This window comes from Pneumocystis murina, assembly GCF_000349005.2.
Source record: "Pneumocystis murina B123 chromosome Unknown supercont1.6, whole genome shotgun sequence".
Taxonomy (NCBI): domain Eukaryota; kingdom Fungi; phylum Ascomycota; class Pneumocystomycetes; order Pneumocystales; family Pneumocystaceae; genus Pneumocystis; species Pneumocystis murina.
In genome coordinates, this window is record NW_017802364.1 from 214,699 (window position 1) to 228,296 (window position 13,598).

Below are 13,598 nucleotides of genomic sequence, written 5' to 3' on the forward strand. Positions count from 1 at the left end.
AATAAATTATTTTAAAATATACTACTCCATTACATATATAATCCTAAACCTAGCATTATTTAACATTAAAAAACTAAATCTAAATGAAAAGAATTTCCAGAATAATTAGTTTATACTTGCAAGATTTAAAAAAAAATATAAAAAAAATATTAAACTAATTGAAAAATATCTTTGAATTACTAAGTAAATAAATACTTTAATTCTACAGCTTTTATATAATTACAATATAAATTATAAACTTCATAGAATAATAGTATCATAAGTAATTGAAAACACAAGATACATCTAATCTAGAAATTACACCTAAGAAAAAAAAACATTAAAACAAGTTAAAAATTCAAAGAACTATGAATCCTCAAAGCACCAAAATATAACCTTTTAAAGAACTTAAAAGTTATCATTACAAATAATAACATTTATAGTTTTTAACTTCATTTAGAAAATATTATCCTAATACAGAAAAGGAAAGCGTATGGTATAAAATATCTATTGTAAAATAATTCTCTAATATCCAAATAATTACATAGACTATGTACTTAAAAATCAAATAATCAATCAAAGAATACGTATCTAGCAAAATTGTTAAAAATTCTATAGATAGAAATGAGTCCTTATAAATATAACAAAAAATTAACAATAAAATATAAATATTTTTTTATTGAATCATTATTTAACCATTTTCAGTAACAAAAATAAGACCATTAATTAAGTTTAAGGAAATAAAGTTTATTTTCAACGAAATTTAACTCAGATCTATAAAAATTATAACCATTAAAAAAATAATTGAACGTATAATAAAAGTCATAGTGTAATTTTTTAACAAAAATCAAATCTAGACAAAATATTTGAAGAATATTCTATAAAACATACCAAAAAATCAATTAATATATATTTTATAACTGCTAAACAATCTGAAAGCATTAACAATTCCAACTAGAAAGAGCTTTCCAAAAATATTCCTAATATCAATTATTCAGATACTACAAAGATATCTTATAAGTCTCAAAAATTTTCAAAAAGATAGATTAAATTCGAAAAAAAAGATGGCCACTCTTAACAAAATAATAAATAATAACTGTAAAAATAAATATAATAGACAATATCTTTATAATCCTTTTGGACATAAAATTCATTATCTAGAAAAAATGGATTCAACTACAGCCAACATAAGCTTTACTCTAAATAAATTCCTGCCTTTATAAAAAAAATAATATTTATTATATCAATTTATATTTTCTAATTAAAAATATTTATAGAAAAGTACTTTAATATCTTTCGTACATGAGATATATTTTTCAGAAATATCTTTCTATTCTTTTATTATTTATTGTTTTATATATTTTAATTAAAATATATTAAAACAGGATAAAATTTATATAATTTATTATCTTCAAATTGTTTTTTTTTTGTAATTTTCATCCAATTATTAAATTTAACTTTTTTCCAGAGATCCGAACTTTCGATCAAATAAAAAAATGTAGCAAAAATTAATTAATTTTTTATCTTTAACATTTGTTCAATAATACACTTCAGTTTTAAAGAGAAGAATTATAATTTTTGAAGTTTCATCAAAATCCACTTTAGGATATCATAAAAAAATAAAATCTGATCAATGAGGTAGTATAATAGTTACATAACACTATATACTAATATTTAAATAGAATTTATACATGTTATGTAGTTATTATATGCTTATTAACAATAAAAAACTCATATTTATCAGTTTTGCTCAGGGCCAATTTATCCGGGGCATGGAGTTAATACAGAATATATATATATATATAAATTAATTTTTCTATAGATTATGTTTGTAAGAAATGATGCCAAGGAATTCCGATTTTGTAGATCAAAATGCCATAAAAATTTTAAAATGAGGCGTAATCCTAGAAAGGTTTAACATTTTTCAAATTTATTAAAAAAACTAATTTTTCTAGGTTGCATGGACAAAAGGTTTTTTTTTATACATATTATCCTTATTTTATCTCTAACATTTTCCAAAAGCTTTTAGAAAGGCTAGAGGAAAAGAAATGGCTATTGTGAGTTGTCTTAAAATGCATCATTGGGCTTACGTTTATCAAAATTAGGATACTACACTTACATTTGCTGCCCGTAGAAACATTCCTATTCGTTATAATAGAGATATAGTTGCCACTACTCTTAAAGCCATTAATCGTGTGTGCGAAATTCGTACACGAAGAGAGCGTGTATTTTATAAACATCACATGGCTGGAAATAAAACAAAATTATTAGAAGATGCCAAAAAATTGATAAAAATGAACCCTCAACAATTTCCTGAAAGTGAGGAGTTAATGAGCAATTCTCAAAATATATTAGAAGAAGCATCTCAGGAAAAAACAGAAGCAATAAAAATACCTTTATTATCTAAAAAGAGAAAATCAATCAGATTTCAAATTGACGATACAAACATCGATTAAATCCTACAAGTTTATTTCTAAACATCATTTTATTATATATGTTAGCCCCTTCATATGTTTTTATGTAACATTCTATGATTCTTATTAATCTTTGACAATTCAAATGTAAATATTTTTTTTGTATTTAATCATCTTTATATTACATAATTTTATTTAATTATATTTTTGAGCATTTATATTTTAAAATTCCATCTTTAAAAGTTAATCTAAACTAATTATAAAAATAATCAATTACAAATTATATTAAATTGATTATTAAAAAAGTGACTCGAGGGAGGTTCGAACTCCCGACTTCCAGTGTGTTAGACTGGCGCCATGACCAACTAGACCATCGAATCATTGTTTACCTAGCAAAACATGATATTTAAAAGAATATCAATACTTTAACGAATAAATCTTTATTATTATAAATTAAAATTTAATTATCTAAACTATATGCAAACTTTAGCCTATATTTTTAAACTTAATGCAATTCTGAAATAAAACTAATTTACAATACAATTTAAACTTAAAAATAACTTAAAAATAGATACAATTTTAACATTATAAAAAAATCCAAGTCTCATTTAATAAAGCTCAATAATAATAATAATAGCGAATTCTAGAATTTCTTTTAAATTTCAAATATATTAAAAGTTTTAAAGTATATATAACAAATAAAAATATAACGTTTTTTATATACAATAAATTTTTATAGAACGTTTTTTTTAATATTAAATTTATTTGCTACTTTATTCGACATTAACTTCACTTGTGATTCATATATCCTTTTTAATCAGCATTTTCAGTTTTTTTCTCCAAATTTTCAATAGAAGAATCAATAATCATGCATGTAATTCTACTCTCTCCACAATTATATTCTCCTATTTGATAGAAGGAAAATTCCTGATATTCAGCCCACAGTTTTATTGAACCATTTGATGATGCAGTTATAAGAATCAAAAAAGATACATTAACAAGTTGATACGTATAAGATGTAATAGCCTTGATTCTATTTAAATAATAACAAATAAACTTTAATCTATCACAAAATATTTACCTATTTTCATGTGCAACAAAACTTACAATTAGTTTTCCATTACTAGAATCATATATTTGTAAACATCCATTTTGAGAACCCAAAACCAGTATTTCATGGTTTTTTTTTGATATAGTATAATGCATAGAATTAAATCGAGTTAGTGACGAAAAACAATATACAAGCGTTGCAGACTAAATAAATCAAAAAAAATATCAATTCAAAATAAAATTTCTAACCATATCATACACCATTACTTCTTTATTCAATAGTACAGCATACTGAGTGCCCAATGTATTCCATTGAACATAAAATGCCTCATTTTTATTTAAATTATATCTTCCTGCTTTTTTTCCAGTCATCATATTCCATAATCGAATGTTCTTATCTGATCCAACTGTAAGAGCAATCTTCCCACTTGGATGAATAGAAATAGAGTTTATGCGGCCGTGATGAGTTTTTATTGTACTAAGAGGCAACCAGTCTTTAGTACGAAAAAAAGCCATTGTACCATCATCAGAAACAGATATAAGAAACTTAGGAGAAGTGAATGAAGAAAACACAAGGCCGGTAATCGTCCCTGATTGGTGATGAAGAGATCCAATATCTTTTTTTTTTCTTAAATCATATAATCTTTTTTCAATAAATTTTTTTTTAAACAAAAAAAAAAATACTTAATTACTTCGTCTACACCTCCACATACAAGATATCGTCCACCTATAGCAATTGTATGAATGCAACCATGATTAGACTCAAACATCCAAACCGGGTTAAAATGAATATTTATTTTCATATCATCTTTCAAAGACAATATCACATCAATTCCGTAAAGAATACCCTCATAAGTGCCAGCGATAATGCGAAGAGAGGGCACTAAATTCCTATATTTTTCAAAATCCTCATGAACTTGAACCATTTTTTTTTAAAACATCAACTCGAACGATCCAAAGATCTTAATCACCCTTTTATCCGACTTATCTTTTAACAAAAAAGAATCACATGAAAATCATAGAGTGATCTAGAATTTTTCTTCTTTTATTAAAGACTAAAAATTATCTATATCATTTCTATTAACCAAAAATAAATGAAAACAAGACAGAAACATGTAACTGAAAGGTAATTCATAATGTTTTTTATGAACATTTAACTAAACAAGCTATAGCAAAATAAAAAGAAACAAAAATATTTTTGAAAAAGGATCTAAATCTATGTTACAATCTTCATCCCAAAATAAGGAGTCAAACATATCAACTGGAGAAACATCTAGACAAATGGAAAATAACTTATCAGTAAAAAATACTATAAATGATGTATACTATAAAAAGATATCATTCTATTAGTATAATTTATAATAAATTAGGAAGATCTAAATCTTATGGTTAAAAATTTTATCCGACTTGCACTTGCTCTTGAACATAACAGAACACCTATAAAAAAAGAAGATATTTCAAAAAAAGGTACATAAATATAAGTTATTTACTATTGTTATAAATAGCAGTCCTTTTGCCGTCGCATTCACGCTCTTTTGCTATTGTATTTGAAAAAACACAAGAAAAACTCAGAAATGTTTTTGGTATGGAGCTCGTAGAATTACCCTATAAAAATAATTGCAAACACATATCTACATCACATTTACGTAAAAATCAAAATTTTCAAACACATAATCCATTTTCTATAGCACATTTAAACAAAAGCTGGATATTATGTAGCATTTTAGATCCTAAATATTCAGACTTAATTTTTGAAGTTCCAACTATTAAAGAAGGTATTTTTTCGGGAATTGTTATGACAATATTAAGCATATTAATTATGAATGGCGGAGAAATTTCAAATGGTAGATATAAATTTCATTAAAAAAATTCTATTTAAATTATTTAGAACTTCTTATAAGATATTTATCACAATTGCAAATGGATAACGATACATCTATAGGAAACCTTGATAAAACTTTAAAAGAAATGGTAAAAAAAGGATATTTAGAAAGAATAAAGGACGACATTACATCTGCAAACGAAGGAGAGAAAAACTATACTTATTTATTAGGACCTCGGGGAAAAACTGAAATTGATCCAGAAAGCTTAACAACTTTTATTAAAAAAGTATAATATTTTTTATTTGAAATTGTTAATTAAAATTATAGATACAAGGCGATGCTGCTCCTCAGAATTTAAAAGAAATAGTAAAAAAATTATTTAATAAAAGTATATCTAGCGAACCTTAAAGAATTAGATACAAAATCTCCTAAAATACAATAAAAAAATATTCCGTATTTAGAAAACAAATAAAACATTTATAAACCAAAATAATATATAACAATAAGACAATATTAAATCATATATAAAAATATAATTAGAAAGAAATATTAACATATGTACAATAGCTAAAACGCTTTTCACAAAAATTAATCTTAAAAAGTATCATCATCTTCTATTTGGAGATTATCCATCTGTTTATTAATTTCGTCACCATTTAAATCAGGAACTTCAAATCCCTCCTAATTACAGTTTATATTTAAACAATATATACATCATAACTACCTCTATAGAATATAATATATTCTGTATCTGTCTTAAAAGACTTTCTTCATTTTGAGCAGCCGATGGATCTGCATCAATAGCAGTCTGAACAAGAATTTCTATATCTCGTAACTTATTAAAATAAAAATCCCTTTCCTTTTCCAATCCTACTGCATTTTCCTGTAAAGTCTGTATCTGAGAATTCAAAAAAGCAACACTTGGATTCGAAGAAACACGTGTAGATGAAGTACTAACTGTAGACACTTTTCGACTTGATTGCTCATGTAAACCAGAAGACCCTGCAGAATATCCTGAAGAGCTAGCAATTTTACCCCCTCTTCTTCCTATAGCATTATATTCCACACCACTAAAATGCTGATCCCAAAACTTTTTAACCCACTGAAGAAATTCCAAATTATCTTGAAATTTACACTTTATAAGTCTGTCCACATAAACAACCTTATCAATCTTATGTTGTGTAAAAATGCTCTGAATCACTCTCCAATTCTGAAGATATTGGTATTCATTGTTACAATTAAACTATAATTTATCAATTCTTTTATAATTTTTACAGAATAAAAAAACATTTATCTTCCTAAAAGGAACACCACCTTTACATTAATATTTTCATAACAATCCATACTTCTTTGCTTACCATATATTGAATCAAACACATGTGCATAAACATACCCTTATCTTCATTAGCTACTTATATAGACATACATAAAAAATACAACCTTTCCCACATTCTTCTACTTTCGTAATATTCAAATTAGTTAACTGTTTTGGCTTATTAACTTATTTTCAAATATTATTAAAATTACCTGGTTTAACCATGCAACCAATTCATGCCGTGACTCTGACATTTCAGCACCTAATCTAAGAGTCTCAAAATTCAACAAAAAAACAAATATATCCTATAATAATATAAAATTTACTTTATCTTTTATTCAGTATCTACCTTCTGTCGGGTTAAAGAAAATGTCAAACCTTCGAACGATACACATTCAAAATCAATAGAACATACATATAAAACATGTAACATATACAAAATACATACAACATATATATACAGTATAATTTATTAATAGGAAAAAGATGATAAATACTTCAATAAAAGCAAATATTTCATAAAATAATGCATTTACATACACATATATAACTATGCATGTTATATATATGCAACATTAGATTTTACGTCTGCTTAAAAATTATTTTTTATCTATAATATATACATTAAACTTTCCATTAATAACAATAGTAATATTATTTAATGTTCAATTAAATATTCCATATATATAAATGGTAATTCAACGAATATATAATATATATATGTCATATACAACCAATTAATAAGATAAATATTTGTTTTAATCCATCTATTTCTCATCCAAAACTATTGAATAACATTAAAAATATGTATTGAAACCTTAAGGATATCAAAAAATAGACAAAATTAAAACATTAAATATTCATCGATGTCAGGCACAGAAACACTAATAGAAACAGCAGACACAATGAACGGACAAACAGAAATAGACAATAAAACTATATCAAAACCCAATTTACTTCATAAAAAAGTATCATCTGATTCTGAAACATCTAATATTTCTTTTAAGGCTTGTGGCTTACATTCATGGCTGATTGAAACGTTAGAAAAAATTGCTATTACAAAACCAACAGCTATCCAAGCAGCATGTATTACACCTATTTTAGAAGGTTTTAATATTAATTATAGTTTTTCCATACAAACTAATAGAAACATAGGAAAAAACTGCATAGGAAATGCCAAAACAGGCTCGGGAAAAACTATGGCATTTGCATTACCAATAGTCCAAAAATTAACTCAAGATCCATATGGAGTATTTGCTCTAATATTAACACCTACAAGGTTCTTTTGTTTTTTTTTTTTTCAAAAAACAAAATTAATTAAAAACTAGAGAATTAGCCCTACAAATTTCAGATCAATTAGCAATTTTAGGAACTTCTGTAGATCTAAAACAAGCTACAATTGTTGGCGGTATGGATATGATGACACAAGCATTAACTTTAGTAAAACGACCACATATTATTATTGCGACACCTGGACGTCTTGCTGATCATATAAGAAGCAGTGGACAGGAAACCATAGATGCCTTTAAAAGAGTTCGTTTTTTGGTGCTAGACGAAGCTGATAGACTTTTGAGCCCGGGATTTTCTAAAGACATACAAAAATGTATAGAAATTTTACCAGAAGCAAACAATCGTCAAACATTATTATTTACAGCAACTATTACTGATTCAATAAAAAATTTGAAAATTCAATCCTCAAAACCAGGAAAAAAACCATTATTTTTATATAATATCACAGAATCACCGTATTTTATTACTTTTCACAAAATAATTCTAATAAATATATAGCATTGCAGTTCCTTCATCTCTTATTCAGACATATATATTTATCCCTTCATATGTAAAAGAAGCATATCTTTATCGTATTTTTAACACACAAGAATACAAGGAAAAATCAATAATTATTTTTACAAATAGAACCAGAACAACCGAATTACTTTGTAGAATGTTTCGTATACTGGATTTTAAAGTTACAGCATTACATTCTGAAATGCCACAAAAAGAAAGAACTCAATCTCTTAGAAAATTCAAAGAAGAAGCAAGCAAAATTCTAATCGCTACAGACATTGTGAGTCGAGGTTTAGACATTCCATTCGTTGAACTTGTTATAAATTACGATGTTCCTAAAGACCCTGATGATTATATTCATAGAGTAGGAAGAACAGCTCGTGCTGGAAAATCGGGAGAAAGTATTACTCTTGTTTCTCAAAGAGATATTTTACTAATTCAAGCAATTGAAAAACGTATTAATGCTAAAATGGAAAAAAACCCACATGTTAGCGATTTTAAAGTAGCCCAGGAATTAAATACAATATCTGCTGCTAGAATAGAAGCAGAAATGAGTATGACTAATTTTGGTCAACTGAAGGAAAATAATAAACGTAAACTTGAGAATCTTAAAGAGTAATATATTAAAAAAACTTATTTTTTTTAAACATTAATAACAATCAACTTTTCTAAAGGTCTCTAAATAATATTTAATTCTATTCAACGTAATTTTTATTTATGAATTTTATATATTTTTTTAATAATGCAGGATATATAATAATTAAGAAAAATATAAAAAAGCTTTACAGTTTATATTAAAATTACTTAAATGCAGATCAATTTAAAAATATGAAGAAAAGCTTTGTACAGAAAAAACTAGTAGGAAACCTAAAGCAAAGAACTATCTGGAAAACCATTAATCTAGTACATATTCAGCTAAAAATAGCAAAAGGATGGAAAAAGATATTCAAATGTACATATATATATTATAAACTTTTAAGTTTGTAGGATCTTGGATTAAGAATAATATCGAATCTGATTTTAATGTATAATCTGTTTACTTGAGATTCTATTGTATATAATGTTCATTTTATACTTTCATAAAATTATGATATTTTCATAACAATTCAAACATAATATACAATAAAATATATCTAAATTAATATATGTTTAAATTATCAAAAACAACAAAAAAAATTATGAAAAATTACTATAATATTCATATTTTTTAAATACAAATAGTTTTTTAAATTAGCAATATATTAATGTTAAAATCCCTAAATAAGATATTTACAAATAATTAATATATACAAAATTGTACAAAGCTATATTAAACTATCTTAAAAGATTACAGACCTATTAAAATATTTTAGTACATATTTTAAAATTTCAATACTTTAAATTTGAAATATAAATATAAATTATTTATTACTAAATTTTTACAATACAATTAATCGTTTTTTAAATCAAGTCTAAAAATATTAACATTTATAATCTAATTGTTACAAGATAAACACTTTTTTTAATATTATTATTATTTCCATACAATAATAATATTTGCCATAAAACAGAATAAAATATGCATCACTATATTACAATTGAATCATTCTTTTAAAGTAGATCTTTAAGATTTATTTTTCCAGTACCCCTTTCTAATGGCAAAGATTGATTAGGTGATGGTTTCCATGCAATCTTTCTAAGTTACCAAATTACTATAACAAACGAAAACAAATTTACCATATAAATTACACGAAAAGTACAAGGAAGTGTTCCATTTTCATTTCCATAAAATTCTCTATATATTGCTTCGGCAGCAAACAAAACATCTCGAGAAATAATATGAGGACGGGTTATTATGGCATTATTCTCACCCATTTTCTGTAAATCCTTCATAAGAGAAAATATATCTGGATAATCTACAATAATATCTTCAACATCGATTGTAATTAATTTAAATCCAACTTTACTCAATAAACTACCAATATCTTGAATATCTTAAAAATTTAATAGAGTATAATTGTCTATTTTATAATATCACCTGCCATTGGGGATACTCTTGCACCAATACCACCTTTTCTTTCTTGTTCTGCAAATTGAAGAGACGTCCTTAATTCAAATAAAGTATCTCCACCAAACATTGATCCCAAGAAAACACCATCTGGAACTAATATATATTTTATCTGTTTAAGAAGACCAAGAAGATCATTGATCCAATGTATATATAAGTTAGTTATAACAATATCCATACTATTTTCAGAAAATGAAGGAATTTCATTATTTATATAAACTTTTTCTACTATGAAATCACAAATATTAGATAAATTATCATCATCAAAAACATCTTCTGAAACATCTGCCATAATTAAACGCTCTATTTTTCCTAAAAATTGATCTTTATTTTTTTCTTGAGAAAGACATGAAGCAATATATCCTGCTCCAGATCCAAAATCAAAAATAACTTTAGTTTTTTTTTTAATAAACTAATATATTTTAAAATATTTTCATAATAAAAATATGATATTCTTACCATGAGTCTTTCTACTAAACGTTTTGCAACTTCTTTTTTAAGATAATCAGCTTTCTTAGCTTCAATTTTATCAAAAGCAGCACGCAATCTTTGCTTCTTTTTAGCATTTTGGTCAAAAACAAGAAACTTTTTAGAGCTTTTCACAGTAAAAGGTAAATAGTTTCTCAAACATATTTTAAGTCTACAGATTTGATTTAGTGAAAATCTAAAATAGTGATTTTTTTTATGCAAATGAAAACAAGGACTAAAAAAGAACATTGAGTTTTTCTTAAAAGCACTAAATCCAAACATCCTTTATCACATCTAAGTTGCGAATTACAATATTTTAAAAAATTTTATTTTTACAATAGCATCTTCCATCAAATCTCAAAAAAAATAAAATAAAATACATATAAAAATTATCTTATTTAAATAAAAACACAATATATTATAATAACGTATCATCATTTTTTCCATAAAATAAGTTTTTTAAAAATCAAATATCAACGATATATAAAACGTCAAAAAAATATGCAAATTTGTTCAATAAAAACGTTCATATCATAAATTAGCATTTGAAAAGCATTTTAAATGGATCTGTTTCTGTAAATGATAATCCGTATTGTTTTTACATGGCTACTTTTCCCTACGTTCATATTTACTGTCCATGCGCAGATTCACCAATTGATTTTAAAAAAGATGAACCAATTTCAAATTTTTTAGACACTCCAGCAGATATAATTGATACAAGGGACCAAAGAATGTCATTTTCACTTCATCCTTTGTCAAATCTTTATTTTTGTGAAGAATGTTATGCAATAAGATGCCCTCGTTGTGTTCAAGAGGAAACTATCAGTCAATTTTGCCCAAACTGTCTTTTTGAAGTACCTAAATCAAGTATTTATAGTAATGGAAATAGGAAAGGCTTATATATAGTATTAAATTGTCTAGTAATTTATACAGATGTTTGAGAAATTGTTTTCAGTGTCCCATTTGCTTTGCATCACTATCACTTGTAGAACTTGAAAGTTTAAAGAAAGGACACTCATATTCGGATAAGGATCCTAGTTCCTATGCTTTAGAATGTCCATATTGCCAATGGACCTCAGCGGAAATTAATATAATCTTTGAAAAACCTTCAGGACTCAATGGTAAACAAGTTCTTTATTTTTTTTTATTTTCATATTGATTACATACATACAGCTCAAATGAAGGATTCCTTGCCAGAAATTTCAAAAAAAAAACTCTTTTACAGTAAATTAAGAGCACATTATGAAGAAACATATGGAACTTTAAAATTACAGACGAATAATCATTCTGGAATCTCAAAAATGATAAATATATATGAAAGGATTAAGAAAAAATATTCTTTAAAAAATAAAAAAGAAGTGGACGTTTTTAATTTTTATGAAAATTCACGAGATTTAGAAGATGATCAAGAAATTATTAAAAAAATGGCAGAAATGAAAAATTTAAATGAAAGTAAATTTAAAAACCCTATTTGAAAAAAAAACTAAATTTCAATAGTCGCTACAATCAAACAAAGATTAAACCAATTATATCATGTTATATTTAAAAAGTAGAATTATATTACACTTTTTGTTATATACTGACAATGATAGTGATCTTAAGCCTATCCCATATTTGTTAAGAGCAAAAAGATCAAAGCGTTGCCGCTCATGTAAAAGTATTCTAATTAGTCCAGAAAGTAAGCCTATGTCAGCAAAATTTCGTATTAAATTAATAGCTATGTAAATACTTATATAATTACCAATATATTTATTAATTTTTTCAGGAACTATATACCAACTATTTCATTAAAATGTTTCCCTGGACCAATTTCCAATTGTTCACCAGGAAAACTTTCTCCAAATGTAACAAATCTATTTCTTTTAACAGTAACAAATCCTCTTTATCAAAAAATAAAAGTTTTTTTGGCAACACCTCAACGAACATCTGGGAAATATAGTCATAGCGTTACTATTTTATGTCCAGAATTTGAAGTAGGTGCTAATAAAGATACATCTAACAATAACTCTATAACTAAGTCTATACCAAAAGATACAACAAAAATGCCAATATCAGGCGCTTTATGGGACCGTGGGAAAAATTGGACAACTGTTGTACTTGAGATTATCCCTTCAGAAATTATTTCAAATAATATAGATTTTAATGATGATTTAGTTGAAATTTCAATTTTTGTAAAGATAGTTTATGATATTATTTTAGATAAGGAGGAATTCAAACATGTAGAAACAAGCCTAAGCCAGAGAATAGTCTCTAAAGAAATAGGATTCTGGGGAGTAATTGGCTTAGGTAAAATTCTATAATTGATCCAAACTTTTGAATAAAACTGAAACCACGAAATTATTATATGCATTTTACAATAAAAAAATTATGAATATTTTAAGGAATAGAAGCATTTTATATCTAATTCATAAATGTAATTGTTTCATTATAGTATCTTACTATCCTTTCTAGTGATGATCTTCGGAATATGGTATACACTATATATATTAAATTCTTGTTTAAAAAAATGTATAAAATTATCTAAAAGAAATATTCAAATCAAAAAATTAAAATTAAAGATACTTTTATTTCTTTTTTTGAAAATCACTTTTTTATTCAATTCCATCCATAACTTTTATGACTTTAGAAAATTGCATTGAAATATATGTTTTTTGCTTAATTGCAAACATCAAATTCCGTTTTTAAAACCAATCGATATTAACCTGATGAAATTG

The 13,598-nt window shown here is 25.1% G+C and overlaps 8 protein-coding genes and 1 non-coding gene across 9 annotated transcripts; 4 read left to right on the plus strand and 5 right to left on the minus strand.

The window, feature by feature from the left end:
• Window positions 1–329: 329 nt before the first annotated feature.
• On the minus strand, window positions 330–921 carry PNEG_04284 (hypothetical protein; the record flags this gene model as incomplete). The annotated part of the gene is given in 7 exon segments (XM_019757804.1): window positions 330–375; window positions 458–486; window positions 524–535; window positions 567–610; window positions 748–753; window positions 770–857; window positions 871–921. 7 exon segments carry the CDS (start codon window positions 919–921, stop codon window positions 330–332), a joined length of 276 nt encoding a protein of 91 aa, XP_019613386.1.
• A 572-nt stretch (window positions 922–1,493) lies between these two features.
• PNEG_01215 (hypothetical protein) lies at window positions 1,494–2,435 on the plus strand (the record flags this gene model as incomplete). Its single annotated transcript, XM_007874942.1, has 7 exons — window positions 1,494–1,617; window positions 1,662–1,677; window positions 1,724–1,756; window positions 1,802–1,891; window positions 1,935–1,950; window positions 2,002–2,036; window positions 2,085–2,435. The coding sequence occupies exons 1-7, from the start codon at window positions 1,613–1,615 to the stop codon at window positions 2,433–2,435; spliced, it is 546 nt and encodes a 181-aa protein (XP_007873133.1). The 5' UTR covers window positions 1,494–1,612.
• Window positions 2,436–2,699: 264 nt separating this feature from the next.
• On the minus strand, window positions 2,700–2,773 carry PNEG_05020. Its single transcript has one exon. It is a non-coding gene; the product is annotated as a tRNA-Val (tRNA).
• A 493-nt stretch (window positions 2,774–3,266) lies between these two features.
• On the minus strand, window positions 3,267–4,374 carry PNEG_01217 (hypothetical protein). Its single transcript, XM_007874943.1, has 3 exons — window positions 4,128–4,374; window positions 3,693–4,086; window positions 3,267–3,647 (listed from the first exon to the last, which is right to left on the minus strand). The coding sequence occupies exons 1-3, from the start codon at window positions 4,367–4,369 to the stop codon at window positions 3,471–3,473; spliced, it is 813 nt and encodes a 270-aa protein (XP_007873134.1). The 5' UTR covers window positions 4,370–4,374; the 3' UTR covers window positions 3,267–3,470.
• A 58-nt stretch (window positions 4,375–4,432) lies between these two features.
• On the plus strand, window positions 4,433–5,866 carry PNEG_01218 (hypothetical protein). The gene is made up of 6 exons (XM_007874944.1): window positions 4,433–4,569; window positions 4,616–4,763; window positions 4,814–4,910; window positions 4,952–5,287; window positions 5,332–5,552; window positions 5,594–5,866. The coding sequence occupies exons 1-6, from the start codon at window positions 4,538–4,540 to the stop codon at window positions 5,672–5,674; spliced, it is 915 nt and encodes a 304-aa protein (XP_007873135.1). The 5' UTR covers window positions 4,433–4,537; the 3' UTR covers window positions 5,675–5,866.
• Window positions 5,861–7,014, minus strand: PNEG_01219 (hypothetical protein; the record flags this gene model as incomplete). The annotated part of the gene is made up of 7 exons (XM_007874945.1): window positions 5,861–5,947; window positions 5,991–6,509; window positions 6,555–6,580; window positions 6,625–6,660; window positions 6,707–6,749; window positions 6,794–6,886; window positions 6,931–7,014. The coding sequence occupies 7 exons, from the start codon at window positions 7,012–7,014 to the stop codon at window positions 5,861–5,863; spliced, it is 888 nt and encodes a 295-aa protein (XP_007873136.1).
• Window positions 7,015–7,447: 433 nt separating this feature from the next.
• PNEG_01220 (hypothetical protein) lies at window positions 7,448–8,988 on the plus strand (the record flags this gene model as incomplete). The annotated part of the gene is made up of 4 exons (XM_007874947.2): window positions 7,448–7,688; window positions 7,737–7,860; window positions 7,910–8,326; window positions 8,370–8,988. 4 exons carry the CDS (start codon window positions 7,448–7,450, stop codon window positions 8,986–8,988), a joined length of 1,401 nt encoding a protein of 466 aa, XP_007873138.1.
• A 971-nt stretch (window positions 8,989–9,959) lies between these two features.
• Window positions 9,960–11,179, minus strand: PNEG_01221 (hypothetical protein; the record flags this gene model as incomplete). The annotated part of the gene is made up of 4 exons (XM_007874948.1): window positions 10,876–11,179; window positions 10,387–10,828; window positions 10,086–10,342; window positions 9,960–10,040 (listed from the first exon to the last, which is right to left on the minus strand). Exons 1-4 carry the CDS (start codon window positions 11,164–11,166, stop codon window positions 9,960–9,962), a joined length of 1,071 nt encoding a protein of 356 aa, XP_007873139.1. The 5' UTR covers window positions 11,167–11,179.
• Window positions 11,180–11,486: 307 nt separating this feature from the next.
• PNEG_01222 (hypothetical protein) lies at window positions 11,487–13,184 on the plus strand (the record flags this gene model as incomplete). Its single annotated transcript, XM_007874949.1, has 6 exons — window positions 11,487–11,789; window positions 11,840–12,005; window positions 12,058–12,336; window positions 12,382–12,433; window positions 12,477–12,605; window positions 12,650–13,184. The coding sequence occupies 6 exons, from the start codon at window positions 11,487–11,489 to the stop codon at window positions 13,182–13,184; spliced, it is 1,464 nt and encodes a 487-aa protein (XP_007873140.1).
• Between the last annotated feature and the right edge of the window lie 414 nt (window positions 13,185–13,598).